This window comes from Sander vitreus, chromosome 6 (genome assembly GCF_031162955.1).
Source record: "Sander vitreus isolate 19-12246 chromosome 6, sanVit1, whole genome shotgun sequence".
Taxonomy (NCBI): Eukaryota; Metazoa; Chordata; class Actinopteri; order Perciformes; family Percidae; genus Sander; species Sander vitreus.
In genome coordinates this window covers 13,167,760-13,186,224 of record NC_135860.1, presented here as the reverse complement: position 1 = coordinate 13,186,224, position 18,465 = coordinate 13,167,760, and the positions used below count along the sequence as shown (strand labels likewise).

At 40.5% G+C, this 18,465-nt stretch overlaps 1 protein-coding gene across 1 annotated transcript; it reads right to left on the bottom strand.

The window, feature by feature from the left end:
* Positions 1-718: 718 nt before the first annotated feature.
* Positions 719-17,731, bottom strand: pitpnc1b (phosphatidylinositol transfer protein cytoplasmic 1b). The gene is made up of 10 exons (XM_078252755.1): positions 17,076-17,731; positions 13,285-13,433; positions 11,041-11,129; positions 10,793-10,800; positions 10,568-10,639; positions 7,667-7,759; positions 5,596-5,751; positions 4,649-4,712; positions 4,348-4,428; positions 719-2,772 (listed from the first exon to the last, which is right to left on the bottom strand). Exons 1-10 carry the CDS (start codon positions 17,121-17,123, stop codon positions 2,615-2,617), a joined length of 918 nt encoding a protein of 305 aa, XP_078108881.1. The 5' UTR covers positions 17,124-17,731; the 3' UTR covers positions 719-2,614.
* Positions 17,732-18,465: the final 734 nt, after the last annotated feature.

Here is an 18,465-nt window from a genome sequence, read left to right as displayed (position 1 = left end):
AATGTTAATGCAGTGCAGCCGGCAGTTTGTGCTCCCTCTGCAGCACTTGTGAACACTCCTGGCTGTGTTGAGCACTTGCTCTTTCATATCAGCCTCCTGCTGCTACTGTAAAAAGACACATTGAGAGAAAGACTTTTGCGTGCATTTGTTTATGTGTTTGTGTGTGTATGTGAATGCACGTCTGCAAGTCCTTTGTCGGGGAGGTAATAACAAATTGTCACGCTGACTCTTGATTTGTATGGATAAAAGAAGCCATAATGAGCCCCATAATGTGAGCTATTTGGTGCATCATTTAAAGCAGGGTGCCATGTCTGTCAGTCACAGGCACTTTGAAGTATCTCTGTGACAAGCCTGGGCTTTTGTCCTGAAGTCTTGAACAATAAAGTGATACAGCGATGACATACATGCACACACGCCCAACTCACAACCCCACATCTATTAAACATTCATTATTCTCCTCTCCATTGTCTTGCAGAGATCCAACTGCCATGAGCTACAGAGCCAAACCAGGCTGGACCAAGTGGCTGCCATTGCTGCTGGAGCCGGCTCCACATGGCACGCAAGTGTGAAATTGGTGAGTAGATTACATGCGAGTATGATGATGTGAAAAAGCAGTTGGTCCAGGTCAATACTGATCAAACATGGCTGATAATGTCATGTGTAATGTGAGTAAATGTTTCACTTATCTAGGCAGATATCAGGACACTAGTGAATCCTCTCATTGCTAAGAAATTGTATTTATTGATTAAAGTCCATTACAAAAGACTATACCGTGCAATTTCCACATGCATTTTCCACTTGATTCATTTATGTACTTAATTCAAACTAAATGTTTTTACATTAAGGACAACAAACTATTTCATCATTGCCATTGTTGATCCCTGATGATGAAAACCCATTTTCCTCTAAATGTACATAAAAAAATTGAGCTAATAGTCTTATAAATGGTCATATCATTGACTCATAGTTGAAGTTTAGCCCTGGCTTGACCCATTTGCAGTGCTCAGCTAAGTTTTCAAGGAACCAATATAACGCCTCATTGCCTTCTGTCAATACACCTGGTCTGACCTATTGGCAGAGGTGGAGAGGGTAGCAGATCCATAGCATTGACAGCCTCCCCCATTCTCCTCTTCTATCTTATTAGATCCACTCTATTAAACTACTTATGCATCTGTCTGTAGGCTGCTGGGCCGGGGCTGGGAAACAATTGGAGAGCCCTGCTGGTGGTCACTGACCTCTACTGTGGCAGAGAAACTCAAAAGTGCGTTTACAGGTTGTCGAAGACACTGGAAGGATTTTTGACTGCAACAATATAAATTGTCACACGTAGTGTGTGTTGTAACGTTTGTAACATGCAGTGAAGAGAGCAACTACACGCACATGTGCATAAAAATAGATAATATCTCTACTGTGTCTTAATGGAGATTTTGGGAAATACACTTATTCGCTCTCTGTTGGAAAATTAGCTTAAAAGATGATACCTCTCTCCTTCATATCAGTACGGTAAATATGGAGCCAGGAGCCAGTTAGCTTAGCTTAACACAAAGACTGAAAACAGCTAGCCTGGCCATCTAATGGTTTCAAAATCCGCCTACCAGCGCATCTAAACATAAACATGTTATATCTCACTTGCTTATCTTTAGATGCACAAAAAACTAGGTGTAAAAACAACAATTCAGTGTTTTACAGTAAGATGCAACATGTTAATAAATGATCTTAAGAAGTGCTAGTAAGCGGATTTTGTTGCCTTTGGACAGGCTAGCAGTTTCCCCCTGTTCCCAGTGTTGATGCTAATTATGCTAACTTAACCAGCTGCTAGCTGTAGCCATATATTTGACAGAAAAATATGAAAGTGGAACTGATCTTCTTATCTGACTCCCCCCAAAGAGTAAATAAAATAATAAATAATAAAATGTTAGGGTTCGGCTGGTGTAAAAATGTTCAAACTGGTTTGATATTACGTCAAGAGCGATACCTGTGTACAAAATTTTACAACTAGGTATCGCTCTTGACTCAGCAGCCTCTCCAGTTTTGCGACTCCAGTGCACTTGGTGGCAGTAATTCATCTCTAAGCTGGTTTTCCAACTGCCAATAAACAGTCAATAAGAAGATGAAGCAGAGAGTGAAGGGGCACCACAATCAGCAGGACTACATCTAGGTTTTACGGCTTAAAATCCAAAATGTTGCCATATTGGTGCAGTTTGAGTTTTCTTTGAGGCTAACGCTGCCATGATGAAAAAACACATGAACCTACTAGTAACAATCTCAACATACGTAGTGTGCATCTTCTCCCCTCCCACCTCTGCTGACATTTGTTAAACAAGCATAATATTATGTTAATCACAGTGTCATATGAGTTGAGTTGGATTTAGCGTCTGACGTCATTGGCATAGGTTGCTGATGTAGGCTACTTTTTAATTTTCCAGAACATGTCATAATGACAAATGCCTGTACAAGCTATTTGCATAAAATCAGACATCAGGAAATCGAGCCAACACAACTGTACAAAATGTCCGTTAAGTCACTGTTTGCATGTGGGTTAGTGTTTGAGAAACACATTGGTTTCTGTGTGTACCTGCTGTACAGTACAATGTGTGTGTCTATGTGTGAGGCATCATTCAGGTGTGGAGTTGAGGCGCATGGGACTTTGTGGCACAGAGGAGAGTGAAGGGTCAGACGTGGCTGCAGTAGTCACTCCCATCTTCTTCAGTGAACGCTCGTCTGTCACTGAGATGGAGCGAGGGAACGCAGGGCGAGAGGCAGCTGGTGGGCCTGAGAGAGAAAGAGAGAGCGAGTTTTTCTTTTATCAACGATTCTTCTTCTCTATTTGCTTTTCACGTTATGCAAATGAAGCAAATTGAAGTTGTGAGAATAAGAGATGGATAGAGAATGAGATACACATGCCATGGAAGAAACAACATTAAAGAGATAAAAGAGAAAGAAAAGCAGAAGATGCACTGCGAAGAAAGGAAACCGAGGGACAACTGTGTTTGTTTTCAATTTATTTAAGTATACTTAAGATCTGTGTCATACACTTAGATTCCCATTAGTTAAATCCCTTATTGGTATTCAATCCACACACCCAACTTGTTATTAGACTCTCTAGAGTAAATGACATCCATTTACTTTTATTAAGGCAAATGAATGAAATGAAAACTATCATTTGGTCTGTGCAAAGATAAACGCAGTGGCAGTGTTTGGCCTGTAGGGGGTCATGGCGGTGCTGCGAGCTGCAGCAGGTTGAGCAATGACTGCAGATTTGTTGCAGCTTGATGTCTCATCAGAGCAGCGAGAGAGAGAGAGAGAGAGAAGGCCATACTGGGAAGTCAACCTTTGATATCTCTCACATCCAGCTGAGGTTCACCAGACTAACCTGCAGGGGGCAGGGTGACCACACACACACACACACACACACACACACACACACACACACACACACACACACACACACACACACACACACACACACACACACACACACACACACACACAGCTACAGACCCCCAACAGGGCTGACATTTGTAGCTAAGTGCTGCAATGGCTGGTTATTTATGTTGAGGGGGCTGGTGATGGGGAGAGTTCAGCAGGTGGCTGCATTACACTGTTTATCAGACCGACGCAGTGGCATTATCACTTCATGAGCCAGCCAACACTCTTCTCCCCCCCTTACATCTGTCTTTCTGTCCTCCTTTTCTGGGCATACACCCTCTGCCTCTCCTTCCTCACTGCTCCTTGTGTTGTGAAATGCCTCCTGACTGCTCTTCCATCTCCTTTTTTCTCCCACAGATGTGCACCAGCCATCTGGGTACTTGTAGGGCACAGCTAAGGCACTAGTGGCGCAACCAGCCTCTGTTCACGCCTGTTAGCATTACAAGAGTTATTAATTCATACTATTTTGCAGTCTGTTGACAGCAATGGATAACACCATGGGCTAAAAATACAATATACCTGTTCAGGTTTATTGTAAATTCCTAATGATGTAAAAATGTGTTTTTTTGCCTTCCCCTACATCTCCTGCTATAGCCGCTGATTATTATCCTGAAATTAAATGCAAGAATAATTACCATAGAGCACAAATATACATTTCAAACTTGTGGCTCTTTTCATTTACTGCTTATCTCTCTTTCTCTTTCTCTTTCTCTTTCTCTTTCTCTTTCTCGTCTCTCTCTCTCTCTCTCTCTCTCTCTCTCTCTCTCTCTCTCTCTCTCTCTCTCTCTCTCTCTCTCTACCTTCACTGGTCTCACATCCAGCTGTATCCTCTCTCCTCTCCCTCACTCCCCCCTTCTGTCTCCCCTCTCGTCCTCTGTGGTATTTCAGTACAGTGCAGGTCAGGAGCTGCAACCTCACCTGTGTTGTTGGATTTGACTTTGCTGTTGGTTTTCTCTTGCATCGCTCGCTCGTACTCTCTCACCTCCTCCAAACTCAGCCCTGTGGGGAAAGCAAAGTGACACACACACACACACACACACACACACACACACACACACACACACACACACACACTCACCACTCACACACACACACAGAGCATCAGAACAGCGTATGAAATATGTACTACATTTCACAGCGTGTATTTTTGAAAGTACAACTGCATTGTTCTGAATGTTTTATCTAACTGTAATATGTAGAATTTTGCATTGTGACCCACCGTGCCATTCGTCTATCCATGCTACTGCTTGTCTGTGGCCAACCAGAAGAATGTCCCGGATGTTCTGAAATAATACCAGAAACAAAAACATGGCAGGAAAAACAAAATGCAAATAAAAATGCTACTGGGTGTTCTGGATTTAGAAGTGTGCAGGTGTGTGTATGTGTTATATAGTGTGGGTTTTGCGAGGATCTGTAACAAACTTGGGTTTTTCTGTAGTCTGTAGGATACGATTTGTAGGCCGGGACGAGTGAGGTTAGACGTCTTTGCCTTTGACAAATATTGCACCCCCCCTGCGATTTGGATATTACACTAGTCCATATTGCGATTTCGATAAAACTGCAATTAATTGTGAAGTATTATTTGCACTCGCCTTTGTAAAAACTATAACCACATTCCTGTAAACGCCCTTTCTTTGCACTAACAATTTTGTGTTTTAGTTTTGTTCTTAGTACTTTTGGTTTCTCTATCATGCTTATTTGCTTCTCTTCATTGTTGAAGATAAATAGTTGACTTTTTTATCAGCTCTTTAACTTGTCACACCAACTTCCGCTGTAAGAAACTAAAAACCTTTGCTTTTTTCTAATAGATCTAAGCCTAAGAGCCTTCTTGGCGAGGGTCTTGGTAATTATACTAATGTTTCAAAATGAATGTCGTAATGATTTATTTATGTCAAAATGCAACACATGGCACATTCAAATAATAAATAACCAATCAGGGTTTTCAAGAATCATTATTTTACTGCAGGTGTACATAGTTAAAGACTCCAACATGCAGAAAGCATGACACAAACACTTTAATAAATCAAATTAGCTATAAATTCTAATTTCCCCGCCTAGTATTACACCTATATGGGCTCGTAACATTAACTGCAGATCGTATCTTGATGTCCGTCTTACATCAGCACAGGGAAAAGGCATAATGTGAAAAAAAACGCTCTGTCTCACTTTGTGTATGAATTCCTCAGTCCTTGTCTGGAAGCCGTACACCTCGAAGCTGCACTGTATCCTCTTGTAGGAGCACATAATAGGCTTGTGGTCGTCTCTCCAGCCTTTCTCCAGAGGCCCTCTGCCAGTTTTACTTGACTGCCAGCGACCCAGGTCCTGCACAGATTGAAAAGTGGGTCTATACGTTACTTGCTGAGTCTGCAGAAACTTTAGTCCCGTGAGGCATCTTCGGGAGCACTATGGATGTGTATGTGTGAACTGCAAGTGTGTGTGTGTGTGTGAGATTAGTGTGTGGAGGTGCAAGGAGATTGTTGCTCAACAAAGCCCATAGGAGGAAAGTGTGATAACACACATTATGAAAGTGTTTGTGATTTTTACGTTTTTATTGTGCCATTCAATCTATGAGATTGGTGTGTTTGTGTGTGTGTGTGTGTGTGTGTGTGTGTGTGTGTGTGTGTGTGTGTGCATGCATGTGTGCTTGTGTATGTATATTATTCATCTGTGTTGACGTGTGCTTGTCTACATGCTTCTGTGTACCCAGGCCTCTGAATTGACCTTTGTCTCCAAAGACTTGAAGGGAGTTAAGAAGTTCAAGAGGGAATGAAGATTTAAAAGAGGTGTCTGGGCATATTACTGACTTAATGCTTAACCCTTGTTTGTTTCATCAGTACAAAAACTGAAATGTAAAAGTTATAGAAATAGAGCATGTAACTCCCTGAAAAACCGCAATTAGTCGTTTTTACATTTCTGTTTTAAATTAAACAGGATATATTGAGTTAACTAGAGAGGTGCTGGTAAGTGATTTTTTTTTACTTTTAACAGAACCAGGCTAGCTCTTTCCCCCACCTACAGTCTTTATGCTAAGCTATGCTATTTGCCTTCAGGCTTTTGCTCAATAAAAACACATTAAAGTGGTATCGATCTTCTCACGTAACAGAGTGTATTTTCAAAGATACTGAACTATTCCTTTAATTTGATCTTACACACAGTCATTTGTTTTTGCAATTAGAAGCTTTCACACCACCACGTGGTAACTCGAAGCCTCCAGTAATTTCAATGAGGGGAAGACGGCAGAGGGGAAGCGGTTTGGATCACGGCAGTAGGGGTATAAAGCAGTTGCTGCCCACATGAACACACACAGATTTTTCTTTAGCGTGCTGAATCTCTGGTAACTGCTGGGTGGCAGTAACCACTTTTAAAAACACTGGGGCTCTATTTAAATGATCCAAGCGCACGGCATGAAGCGCATGGCACAGTTGCGTTTAGGGCGTGTCCAAATCCACTTTTGCTAGTTTGACGGGGGAAAAAGGGTCTGTGCGCCGGGCGCATGGTTCAAAAGGGTTGTACTTAGAGTCTTCATTAATTCATAGGTGTGTTTTGGGCGCAACATGCAATAAACCAGTCAGAGGGTCATCTCCAATTCCCTTTAAAAGCCAGGCGCGTTTGTACCTTGGCATATTGCTATTATGATGGCGGATTTGCACCGTAATATTTATATTTTTAATTTTTTGCATGTTTGTGTGCTGATGCGCTTCCCTGTGTGTGTGTGTGTGTGTGTGTGTGTGTGTGTGTCTCTGTGTAACAAGCATAGTGTGCGTATGCTGTGCATAAGCCTAGGTGGATTTTACTAATGCGCTGCTAAAATAACAATGAAATGCTGCGCTATTGACTTTAGACCAGGTTTTTGTTGGTCAATGGAGTGATCACTTCCCATTGCCTCAAGATAGCAATATGCCAAGAATTCACCTGAACACACCTCCCTGTTAGACCAGCATGCCCATGGGCGCAAAGATGGGCGCAGATGCATTTGCTATTTAAACGATGTGGGTGCTGGACTTAAAATAGCAAAGACACTTGCGTCACGCTTTGTGCCACGCTGCGCAGGGTGCAAGATAGGGCCCACTGTCTTTTTTGGGAAACACTCTGCGGTTGTCAGGAACGGTTGACGGGCAGCGTTGTGAAACCAGCTTTTCTGGTGCTGTCACACGAGGTACAATTCCAGTGGAATAGTACTACAACTTTCAACATTCAACAAAGCAGAATGTGGCCGTCAGATCAGCACACATCATACCTCTGACTCTTTGTAGTGTTTTTCAGGGATGGGGTCACTCAGGATATCCAGGAAACTCACATTCTCTGCTGGGGTCGGTGTGTCCTCAAACACCTACATCCAAACAGATGGGGAAGGTTGTACAGTATAATGTGAGCAGATACACATGATCACACTCACTCACCCATACTCTCACACGCATACAGTCACTCACTCAGTGGAGGGAGGGGGGTGGATGAGAGTAGATGAGTAACTGTATCGAAAACTGAGGTCACACACCATAACACCCCTCACTATATCCCACCCTGAGGCCCTTGGAGCAAACAGAGAGAACAGACAGAGAGCAGAGGAGGGGGAGATAAGAAAAAAAACAAGGACATGAGAAATATTAAAAAGGGAACAAGAAGAGTTATGAGAGCAGAATACACTTTTTCTTGAGAGGGAATGGAGGGAAGCTAGGGAGAGAGGGAGGGACTGTACCTTTATCTGACCTTCTTTAAAATGTCTTCTAATGTCCCGCTGAAGTTGTTCATTTCACAGTTGAAAACTAACAAATAAGGAAAATCTGCTGTTGGATAATAGCCCACTATGCTCCTGTGGTGCTGTTGTTGGTCTTTGTCTACCCAAGGTCTTGCTCCCTGTTATGGAATAAGCTGCATTAGCTGGACGTATTGTGTTGCTTTCTACAGTGTGCTCAGGGCATGACACTCTTACGGTTTTCTGTGTGGTGTAGATATTCATACAGAGACATACAAAGCCTCCATAGTGGTGATAGAATTTACTTATGTAAAAGTACTAATACAACACTGTAGAAAATACTCCATTAGGCCTACAAGTAAAAGTATTGCATTGAAAATGTAAAAAAGTGACTAAAACCAGAAAAATTAAGTTAAAGTATCAAAATAAATGCTTAATATGCAGACAAATGGCCCCTGTGACAGTTATGCTATTATATATTATTTCATTAGATTATGATTACTCAGGCTTTAAAAAGCATTTTACTGTTTCACTTGGTGAAGTTGAGCTAATTTTTATTTTTGGGGCTTCAACTGATTATTAGTTTCATTATTGATTGATCTGCAGATTACGTTCTCAATTAATTGGTTCTTTGTTTTGTCCACCCAATAGTGGGACAAAACAAACTGAAAAACTAAAATAATTAAAATAATTACAAAGAAAATGAGCAAATCCTCAGAAGCAGGAACGATGGACACTGTAAACCCAGATTTAGTTGTAATTAAACTTTTTAGTGGTCACTACTTATTCTTTCATGTTTTGTTAAAAAACACATTCATTACTAAATCACATTAGTTGTTTGTAATTATCAGTTTAAGTATGCAGTGCGCAGATCATGTTAAGCAGAGATAACTAAGGATGTTAAGTTTCTGTATGGGAGGGGCGGGGTCGTTTGAACTGTTCTGCGCTGAAGCGGTGCAAAGGCTCATGGGAATGAAAATATATGTTCTGAACGGTTTCTGTCCTAGTTAAAGTGTGTTTTAATAAAGTTCTGTTAATGTTTGGCTGTGCATTTATGTTATCTGGGTTTAGTTTTGTATGGTTGATTTAGTGTTCATGTTTATCTACATTTATTGTTGTACTATGACCGAGACCCGGGTGGGGACTGATGGCGTCTGGGGAGTTTGAGTGTGCTCAATGTCATATACGTGGCTTGGAAATCAGTAACTCTATCTTCAGAGTGAAACTTCCCACGCAGCTCAAAAGATTGTGTTTTGTTGATTGTTCTCCTATCTGTTTTTTTATAAAATAAATAGCTTAATCTTAAAGTCATAGTATTATAAAGGCAAAGAAACAATGTTTATTTGGACAAATTATTTCTTTAGTAGAAACAAGTAGCCTAATGCTTTCTATTTGTTATGTTTCTTTGCATGTTTAACTTAACATGCTTATTTTAGACAACATGACAACATAAAAAAAAATATTTATGTTCACTAATGATTTTTAGTAATGACAACAAATGTAAACTTGATTTGTCTACTGCATCAACTTAACGATCTGTGTTAATACAACTTAACATGTTAAGTTTCACCTTGTGTAAAAACTAAAGTGGTTTAAGGCAACGGTTTTCCACACAAATATCTAGAAAGGTCAACTAATTTGGGTTAACAGTGATACGTCATACCATGAAATGGTATTTTTGCATAAAAAGGACATATAAGATATCAAAATAGACTAATTGTTTCAGATGTAATTGTACAAACTGTTGGGTAGTTTAATTTATAACAAAGCACCATATTTTATAAGCTCTTCATATGTTTTGCATGTAATAACTTATTTGTAAAGTAACTAGCACCCACAGCTGTCATACTCTCCGAAATGTATAAGTTGCATAAAAAGAAAATACTAAGTAAGTAAAAGTACCTCACATTTGTACTCAAGTACACTTATATGATGATATGATGATGTGCGCAGATCATCTACAGCACTCTGAATTTGTGTTGGTTTGGAATAAACTTATGTAACCTGTAACTACCTGACATGAAACAAGATTTGCCCCATTTTTCTCCACAAGCAGAACTGTAGATCTCCATATTTTGACATGTTGGTTCTTGTTACTTGACTAGCTACAGTCAGCTCATCATCTCTTTATTTTATGAGTGTTTCCTTCATTACAGACCGCAGACACAAGGGCCAGACAGAGTTGTAATTGTGACTGAATTTCTGTGTGTGTTTATGCGTGTGGACAAAATGCAGCATGACAACTGTGCTCACTGCCGCTGCATGTCTGGCTAATAGATCTGCCAATACAGCATTTTGTGCTTTGCTTGTTTTCCTTGTAATGAATACATCAATGTGATTAACATTTTCTGTGGGCTGCAGAGAAAACTGCAATTTCTCTCTTTCTCCTCCCTCTCTTCCCTAATAACTCCATCTTTCTCACCCCTCACACCCTCTCATACTCACATTGTCGTTATCGCCGTTGTTGTTCTCGAATCTTGTCTCAATGCGGATGCTGAACTTGGGAAGGAATGATACCTACGGGGTGACAAGTGGTAAAAATGAAGGGAAAAGTGGTTGAGGGCAGAGATAGAGAGAGTGGATGCATGCTGCAGATTAGATCCACTGATACTGGAAAGAGATGAGCTCTGTTGCATTCATGTGTAGTAAATGATGTGTGAGAATACTTACTGAGTACTCTGCAGCACCAGGGACGTTTAATATGGAAAGGGAGAAACAATATTAGTTACTCATACATGCATGAGCATGCAATTGCTCTCACACACATACAGTACGCGTTACCACGGGGGAATACATGCATACATAGTGATGAATTTTTGATGGAAAAACCATCTGTTAAAAGTAAATAAGTTTTGTATAATACATTGAGGGGAAAGTAACCTGATGTTTAACACAAACAAAGGCACTCAAACACACACCTGTGATGGTGTAGGGGTAGAAGTTCCAGGCCTTTTCTGTCACGTAGAACAATCGTGGAACAAATGCTTTCGCCCAGGACGGCAGTTTGCTGAAACCAAAGCAGGAAGAAAGAAGAATCACAGAGGGGAATGGTAGGAGAGAGAGTTTATGGAGGGAGACAGAGAAATCCTAAGTGTTTTTTGTGCCATTTATAGCCATATTACCTGTAGACTACTCTCACCACAGCGCTCAGTTTTATGATTCATTCCCAATTACACCTGTGGTGATGAATTGTTACTGTAGCTTCTAGGTCGCATGTCAAAACATGATTGAGGTAAAATACATTTTGCACTTGCTTTACTTAAGTGTGTGTGTGTGCGTGTGTGTTCCAGCATATCTTTACTAATGAGGACCAAATGTCCCACAAGCACAAAAAGATTAGGAAAATCCTCCACAGTGAGAACATTTTTTTACTTCCGTAAGAGTTTATTTTAGGATTAGGCCTTGGGTTTATAGTGGTGATTAGAATAAGAGTTGAGGTTACATTAGGGTAATGAGTGAGGTTAGCTTAGGGTTAGGGAATGAATTTAGAGTTAAAAGAGAATTCTTGGTTGTATTTTTTGACTGAGTTTTCACTATAATCACACTTCATTGATTAATGGGCTGTCAGCCTGAACACAAAGCAAACACAACACAATAACAGACACAGTCATGCATAGCTTCAAAGTCAATGCAGCTGAACAATAATTGTATTTGCAAACATTTTAGTCCTGACATTTCTCACATACTTCCTTGTTTATGTTGATGGTTGTAGCTTGAAGCAAATTCAAAAATCATGTGGGTAACACTTTATATTAACACACCCCTATTTAGGGTTTATAAACAGTATATAAAAATGTAATAAATGGTTTATAACCCACTCTTAATATAGTTGCAATTCGATATAGGGACATTTGTAAGTGTTTTGTATTCACAGGCAGCTTTAACACTGTTGAGCTTCAGAGTCTCAGAACAATGTATAAATAAATATATGGTTCATCAAAGTAGTTATAACACACACACCTGGATATTAAATCATAAGAAAAGTCATATTTGTTCACAAATACATTAAAGCAATAGTTTGAGAAAAGGTCGATACAACTTTCATGTCTGTACGATAAATATGAAGCTACAGCCGGTTAGCTTAGCTTAGCATAAACACTGGAAACCGTAAGAAACAACTAGCCTGACTCTGTGCAAAGGTACCAAAATTAACCTAAAATCACCTCTAAAGTTCAGTAAATCCATCTTCATTGTTTAAAAACTGAAATGTAAAAACAAAATGTTGCCGTTTTATGGAATGTCATATTATCTAGGGTTAATGCAATAACATCCTGGAGTGTCTGCTGTTTGCCTGGCAACTGCTCCCAGCCAACAAATATTCCAGCAAATAAACCCCTATACAACAGCAAATGGTTGTTTTTTCACGTTATAGGCTACAGATTAAACAAGCAGGATATAACGAGTTCATTAGTGAGCTTTAGATGTGTTGGTAGGCTGATTTGGTAAAGTAAAGTAGCTGTTTGCCCCTGTTTCCAGTGTTTATGCTAAGCTAACCGGCTGCTGACTCAACAAGCTACATAATAACGTACAGACTTAAGAGTGGTACGGTATCAATCTTAACTCAAAAAGCACTTAAAATATATTCTGTTTACAACTACATTATATTGTGCTAAAACATGTTCATACACTGTTTATTATTGCTTCAGAACTTGTTAAAATAAGTCTAAAGTTATATCTCCAAACTTTTTGTGAGCGCACATTGTTACAGAGCCTCTGATGCCTCGAACTACAAGTAGAGACATGCTTTTATGACCATCAGAATGACATGTTCTTCTCAACTAAGAGTCTGAACTTACACAGTCAGAACACTTCACTGTATGATGAGCTCATGGTACAATAACATGTCTACTGTCACCCTACAGTATCGGCCTCAACATGTTTCAGGCAGCTGGTATAAGGACTTTAGATATGTGCAAGTTACACTGCTGTGTGGGTGTTTCTGTGTTGAAACTATGTTTTATTGCTTGTCAGTAGTGATACCTGCAACATTGATCTAATAGAGCGTATAAAGCTTTACAGTGAAGTGAGAGATCAAAGATCGAACATGATCTGTTATAATGACAGAGCCGGCAACTGGAGGATTAGGCTCAGTTTGCAAATCACAAGAATGATTAGTTTTCAATGCATCATTAGTACAGCAACGCAGTCGAGGTGCACTCTACCTGTTGAGGTAGATTCGCTTCTCTGTCAGCTGTCCTGGGCCGTGCTGGGGGTGAATATCTGACTCATTCTTTATCACCTCCACCCCTTCTCCCCCACCACTCTGCTCACAGCTGTGCTTACTGATCATGTACAGCTGGCCAATCCTGTACTGGAGCCCGAGGAGCGTTTTAGGATGAGGTGTACGGCAGTGAGGATGGGGGAGAGAGAGAGAAAGAGAGAGAGAGAGAGAGAGAGAGAGAGAGAGAGAGAGAGAGAGAGAGAGAGAGAGAGAACTTGTGATAAAGCAATATCAAAAGCCATCCAAGGTGACACAATTAGAGTGCAGTGTTAGTTTAAGTGTTTGTTGATGTGGTCATGCAACGAGGATTTTATATTAAGCAGATAGGAGCTTATGTTTATCTCCGATATCTTAAAATAATACTATGTAATGAGGGGGTGAGACATCAGGGAGCCCGTCCTTTCATGACTGGTTTACTAAAGTAGCCTCTTATGAGCAAATGTCTTATACAGAAGTACTGATAGGTGGGACAAATTTATAAAAAAAAATAGGTTTGGGTAATATTGGTAGCACAATAGGATTATATGTTACTTGGAATGTGTTGTAAGACCCGTGGGCCCAGTTTGGCGGTTTTTGATTTATTTTACTTCATTCATATCTTCATATTTTTTTTAAATAAATTGCATTTGTCTTTTGTAAAGAGTTTTTTAATGTTTGCTATTGTTTGTATATTTTATCTTTTTAACTTAAAGAATTACTATGTAAGATTTGAAAGAACACATTTTTCTTCACACAAATAAAAAGTTGAAGTCATCAGCAATAAAAGGCACCGCTGGATTTCAGTCTCTCAGAGGTTTGGAAGTTACAGCCTCTCTTTGTTTGGTAAGACCATTAGCGTATGGAGGCTAATGCTAGCTAATGTTAGTAAACTTGACATTTAAGAAGGGCTTAAATTGAAAGATGTCTGAAAACCTTTTCTCACACCGGTGTTATTGAAGTTGAAAATTCCTGCTAACTAATCAATGAACTGCACACTCCATTGAGGAAATTATAATAACCATCAGCCACTAAAAGGAAGTATCTGGTAGGAGTGATGACAGAAAAATCTCCTGGCAGCAGGTTCAGCCATAGTTGCTGAGTCCGATTTTGTCTCAACAGGCACTTACTCAGTGCTGCTTAGGAGCACGCTTTGTATTTGTTCTTTATTTTTTAAAGTTACTATATGTAGCTTTTTATTGTTTCTGAAACTGTAGATTTTTCATCTGATGATCATGAATGACCTCTAACAGCCAACGAGACTAACAGTGAAAAGAACCTGCTACATCTGTAACTTATTCTCTTATTATAAATAAATGAGTCTGAGCAAAACATTCATCGCAATTATATGACCTCCCGCTAACGCTAACTCTGTACAGCACAGTAAAGAGAAGATCTTTACGACAGCAGGTGTGGTACAAACACTACTGCTTTTGTCCAAAGTGGCCGCTAGAATCAACACAAACTGAAAGTTACAAATAGCAACTTTAAATAGTCACTTGCTGTGTATAAAGATTTCCATGAAGTGACCATATCTGACATCAAAATTTAATTTGGCCAGTGAGGGTGAATGCATGGGAGTCTAAATTAAGGGGTGGGACTTTGTTCTCTGCTGCAGCCCCAGTTTGTGCTCGATGCTGATCAGGCGGGAGTATTTTCTGTGAGCTAGTCTAAAGAGGACGAGGCCTTTGGGCATTTCGAGCGGCCTCCTCGATGAGCTCAGTCTGACAGAATCAGTTCCCTTTTGAACAATTTACACAATAATACTTAAGTTTCTGCACTGATGCTGCTTTCATTCTCTGTCTTCTCCTTAACACCGTTTGTATGTACAGCATTGTGTTCACTTTAATTGCAAATCACTTTGGTGAACTTTGTTTTTAAAGTTATTATGAAAAAGCAATAAAAATGAGACCGCGAACAACCAAACTTCTGCTGTGGCCATCGCAATGTAATTTATTTTGTTGCCCTATATTGGTGTGCCACTAAAGCATTATTTTAATTAGGAGTAGAAACGGAGAAAGATGTGGAGGAAGAGGGAAAGAGAAAGGCGGATCTTAGTTTGCTATCCTTCAACGTGCTTTGTTGACATCAGTGTGGCACTCATCCTTCTTGCTCCAATTACTGTGAAATGTCAACATTCAATATTTACGTATTGATTATATATGGGACTTAATTAATCACAGCAATGGATTCTTTTACACCATCTTAAGACTAACAGACTACAGAGCAGTGAGCTCCTCCCACACAGGTTGTGAATCTTTTTCAATCTTAGCAGGAAGTTGAAAAAACTTATCTGTCCTTTAAATCATTATTATTATGCACTCTGAATGGCTGTGTTGAGACACTTTATTGACAGCTATTGGCATGTATTTTCCTCCTACTGTCTTTCAAAAAAAAGGTTTACAAGTTGGGATTTTTGAAATACAGCTCATTATGAGGTGGAAACAGATAGTACTGCAGATAGTGTCAGTGTGACGGTAAATGACAATCAAAGAAATTACAATTAAAATAAAGCTCATGGCAAGAGCAAAGACTTGAATTTATGTAACCCTGAATCTGTCCAATGACAACAACAATGAGATGGTTTTTGCTAAACAAATAAAAAACATTCTCTAAATATTTGTAATTGATTGTGTACTCAGCTCCAAAGCAAGACCACGGAAAGAGTATGGCACAGCTGTAAATCTGCCTAGAGTCTTTTTCGGTTCATCAGTGTCACATTAAATATACTTTTATTCAATGTAATAATACCAAGTATGACAACGTCCATTACATTACGTTGCAGGATGATAGAATTCTTTTGGCAGTTGCTTCTGTGCAAAGTACAAGGACAATGTGTCAAGGACACATTCAGCATGTGTACATAAGGAGCTGGTGATCGAACAACCCACCCTACAGTACTAACCCACTCTGCCACCTGAACTGCAGCCGCCCCCTGTCGGCTTTTCCCACAGCAGAACACAATAGTGGACATTCTTTAACACACATTGAATGACAGCTGTATTGTGTTACTGAAGTACTAACGGGATAATTCACACCTGGAAATCAACACCATTCTCTTTTTAAAAAATGAAGAAAGTGTTAGGACATTGTAAATGGCTTGGACTGAGGCTTAAATAAGCTGCACTTAAACTTACATTGCATTCTGACGAAAGAGGATTTGCTGCCAGCTCAAGTTTCTGTGTGCCCTGAACTGATACTGTAAATCCTATTTTGGACTGCTATTTGTCACTGTCATTGTTGTGGTAACAGGTAGAATTGAACAGGGGGGAGGGGAGGTGATAAGGACGTTCCTTTTGAAGGACACTTTGGTGCATAACTCCGTCGTCTTCCCACTTTTTCTCTCTAGCGGGATCAACGTTGTTTACAAGCCTGCGGGCCTTTTTTCAGTTTAGCTCTAGCCACAACCAGTCCAACTAGTTTGTGCACTGTTAGGTGTACTGAAGCAAGTGAGGGAAGTAGAAAAGTAGACAGATGGGGAGATAATTTAGCGGCAGCACTATGATGCTGCTGGTGTTGTGCTTTTTGTCTTCATCAGATTAGCCGAGCCCTTCGAAGCTGAACGTGCATCGCTTACCCCAGTGTGCCAAAGCTCCCAAGGAGCAGCCGCGGGTGGTCTGTGTGCTCTGATGGCACTTTTCTTATCAGTACAATAACTCTTTTAAGATTACTAGTTGAAAGAACACTTTCACGTTTAAAGTTGAAGGAGGTTTATGTGTGAGCGTGTATGAGAATGGGAAAGACAAACACACTTACCTCTTCCACAGTCAGTGGCATACATATGCGGTACTCTTTTATCAACATGGTGCTGTTACAGAGAGGACTCTGTGTGAACTGTGTCTCTCTATCTCAGCTGTCTTGGTTGCATAGTAGACGGGCTCAGGCAAGCTGCACTGCTGCTGGACCACAGTGACCTCTTGTGTGACGCTCTTCTTCCTTTGTTTTGCTGATGTCAGTAATCCATTGAGTTAAGTCTAGTCCTCTCTGTCAATGAGTATCTGCTGTTTTCTTACTAATTCCCTCTCTCGCTCACTCCTTACAGCCTTGTCTCTGCTGTTTTGTTTCTCTTCCTCAATTAATCTCCTAAACCCAGACCATCTAACGGCTGTCTCTCCCTCCTTTTCTTGTTACTTCTGCTTTCTCTTCTCCTGCCTTCAGCTGCCCTTTTCGGTTTGCTGTTTTTCTCACTTAGTTTCTGTTTGCTTTCTTTCACCACAGTGAGAAAATGGTAATTAGCTGTGAGGTAAGATTAAAAGCCAACAAACTCTACCTATTCTTTCACTTCTCTGCCTCTCTGTGCTTTGTGTAAATCCTCCTCAGGCTTCTCATGTGTAACCTTGGTGTCTGCTCGGCGCTCCTCCCTTTCCCCTAAACTGCCCTCTGCTGCTTTCAGTTCCTCACAAATTCCTTCGCTGGTTTGCTCCTTATCTATTTTTTTCTCTCCCTCCTATAGTATCCACTCCCCGCCCACTGTACTTAACTGCCTCCTCACCTGTGTGCCCCCCACCTCCCCCACCCCACCCCCTTTCTCCCTCCCTCCCTCTGATCTTTATCTGTTCTTTTCTCTCCGTCGCACCACTGTTTTCAACAATAACACCCTCTATCATCTTTCTATATCTGGCAACATTAAGTAACACAGTTTGTTGACATCAGTCTTTCAATTTGAAGTGCATTCCTCAGACAGGACCCCCAACACTCAGGTTATGACAACACTTGGGGTATATGAATGGCTGACTCAGAAGGGGTAGTCAGCGTGGGCCATTGGATTAAATATTACCAGAGCCATGAGAACTTCCATTAAGCACAGCGCCAGGCTCACTTACATTGAATTACCTTACAACCTTCAGCTGGGTTTAATTGAATTTGTGTTTAGTCAATGAGTAGAGTAGTCGAAGCAGTCATAATTTTGCGCCCGTGTGCATCCTTGAGTCACGGCTCCACTCTCCTTTTGTTTGAGCAAGAGGTGGCTGCCAAGCACATATTGTTGCCTCCTCATCAAATAAGAGAAGCAGATGTTTGGCTTCTCCGGGTCAGTTTGAAGGGGGCCAAAACCTATAACCGGCCCTAGATTCGGACTCTCAGGTGGTCAAAATGTGAATGTGCATCCGGTGAAATTCACTTGCTTCACTTAGTTCGGCCTTGAGAC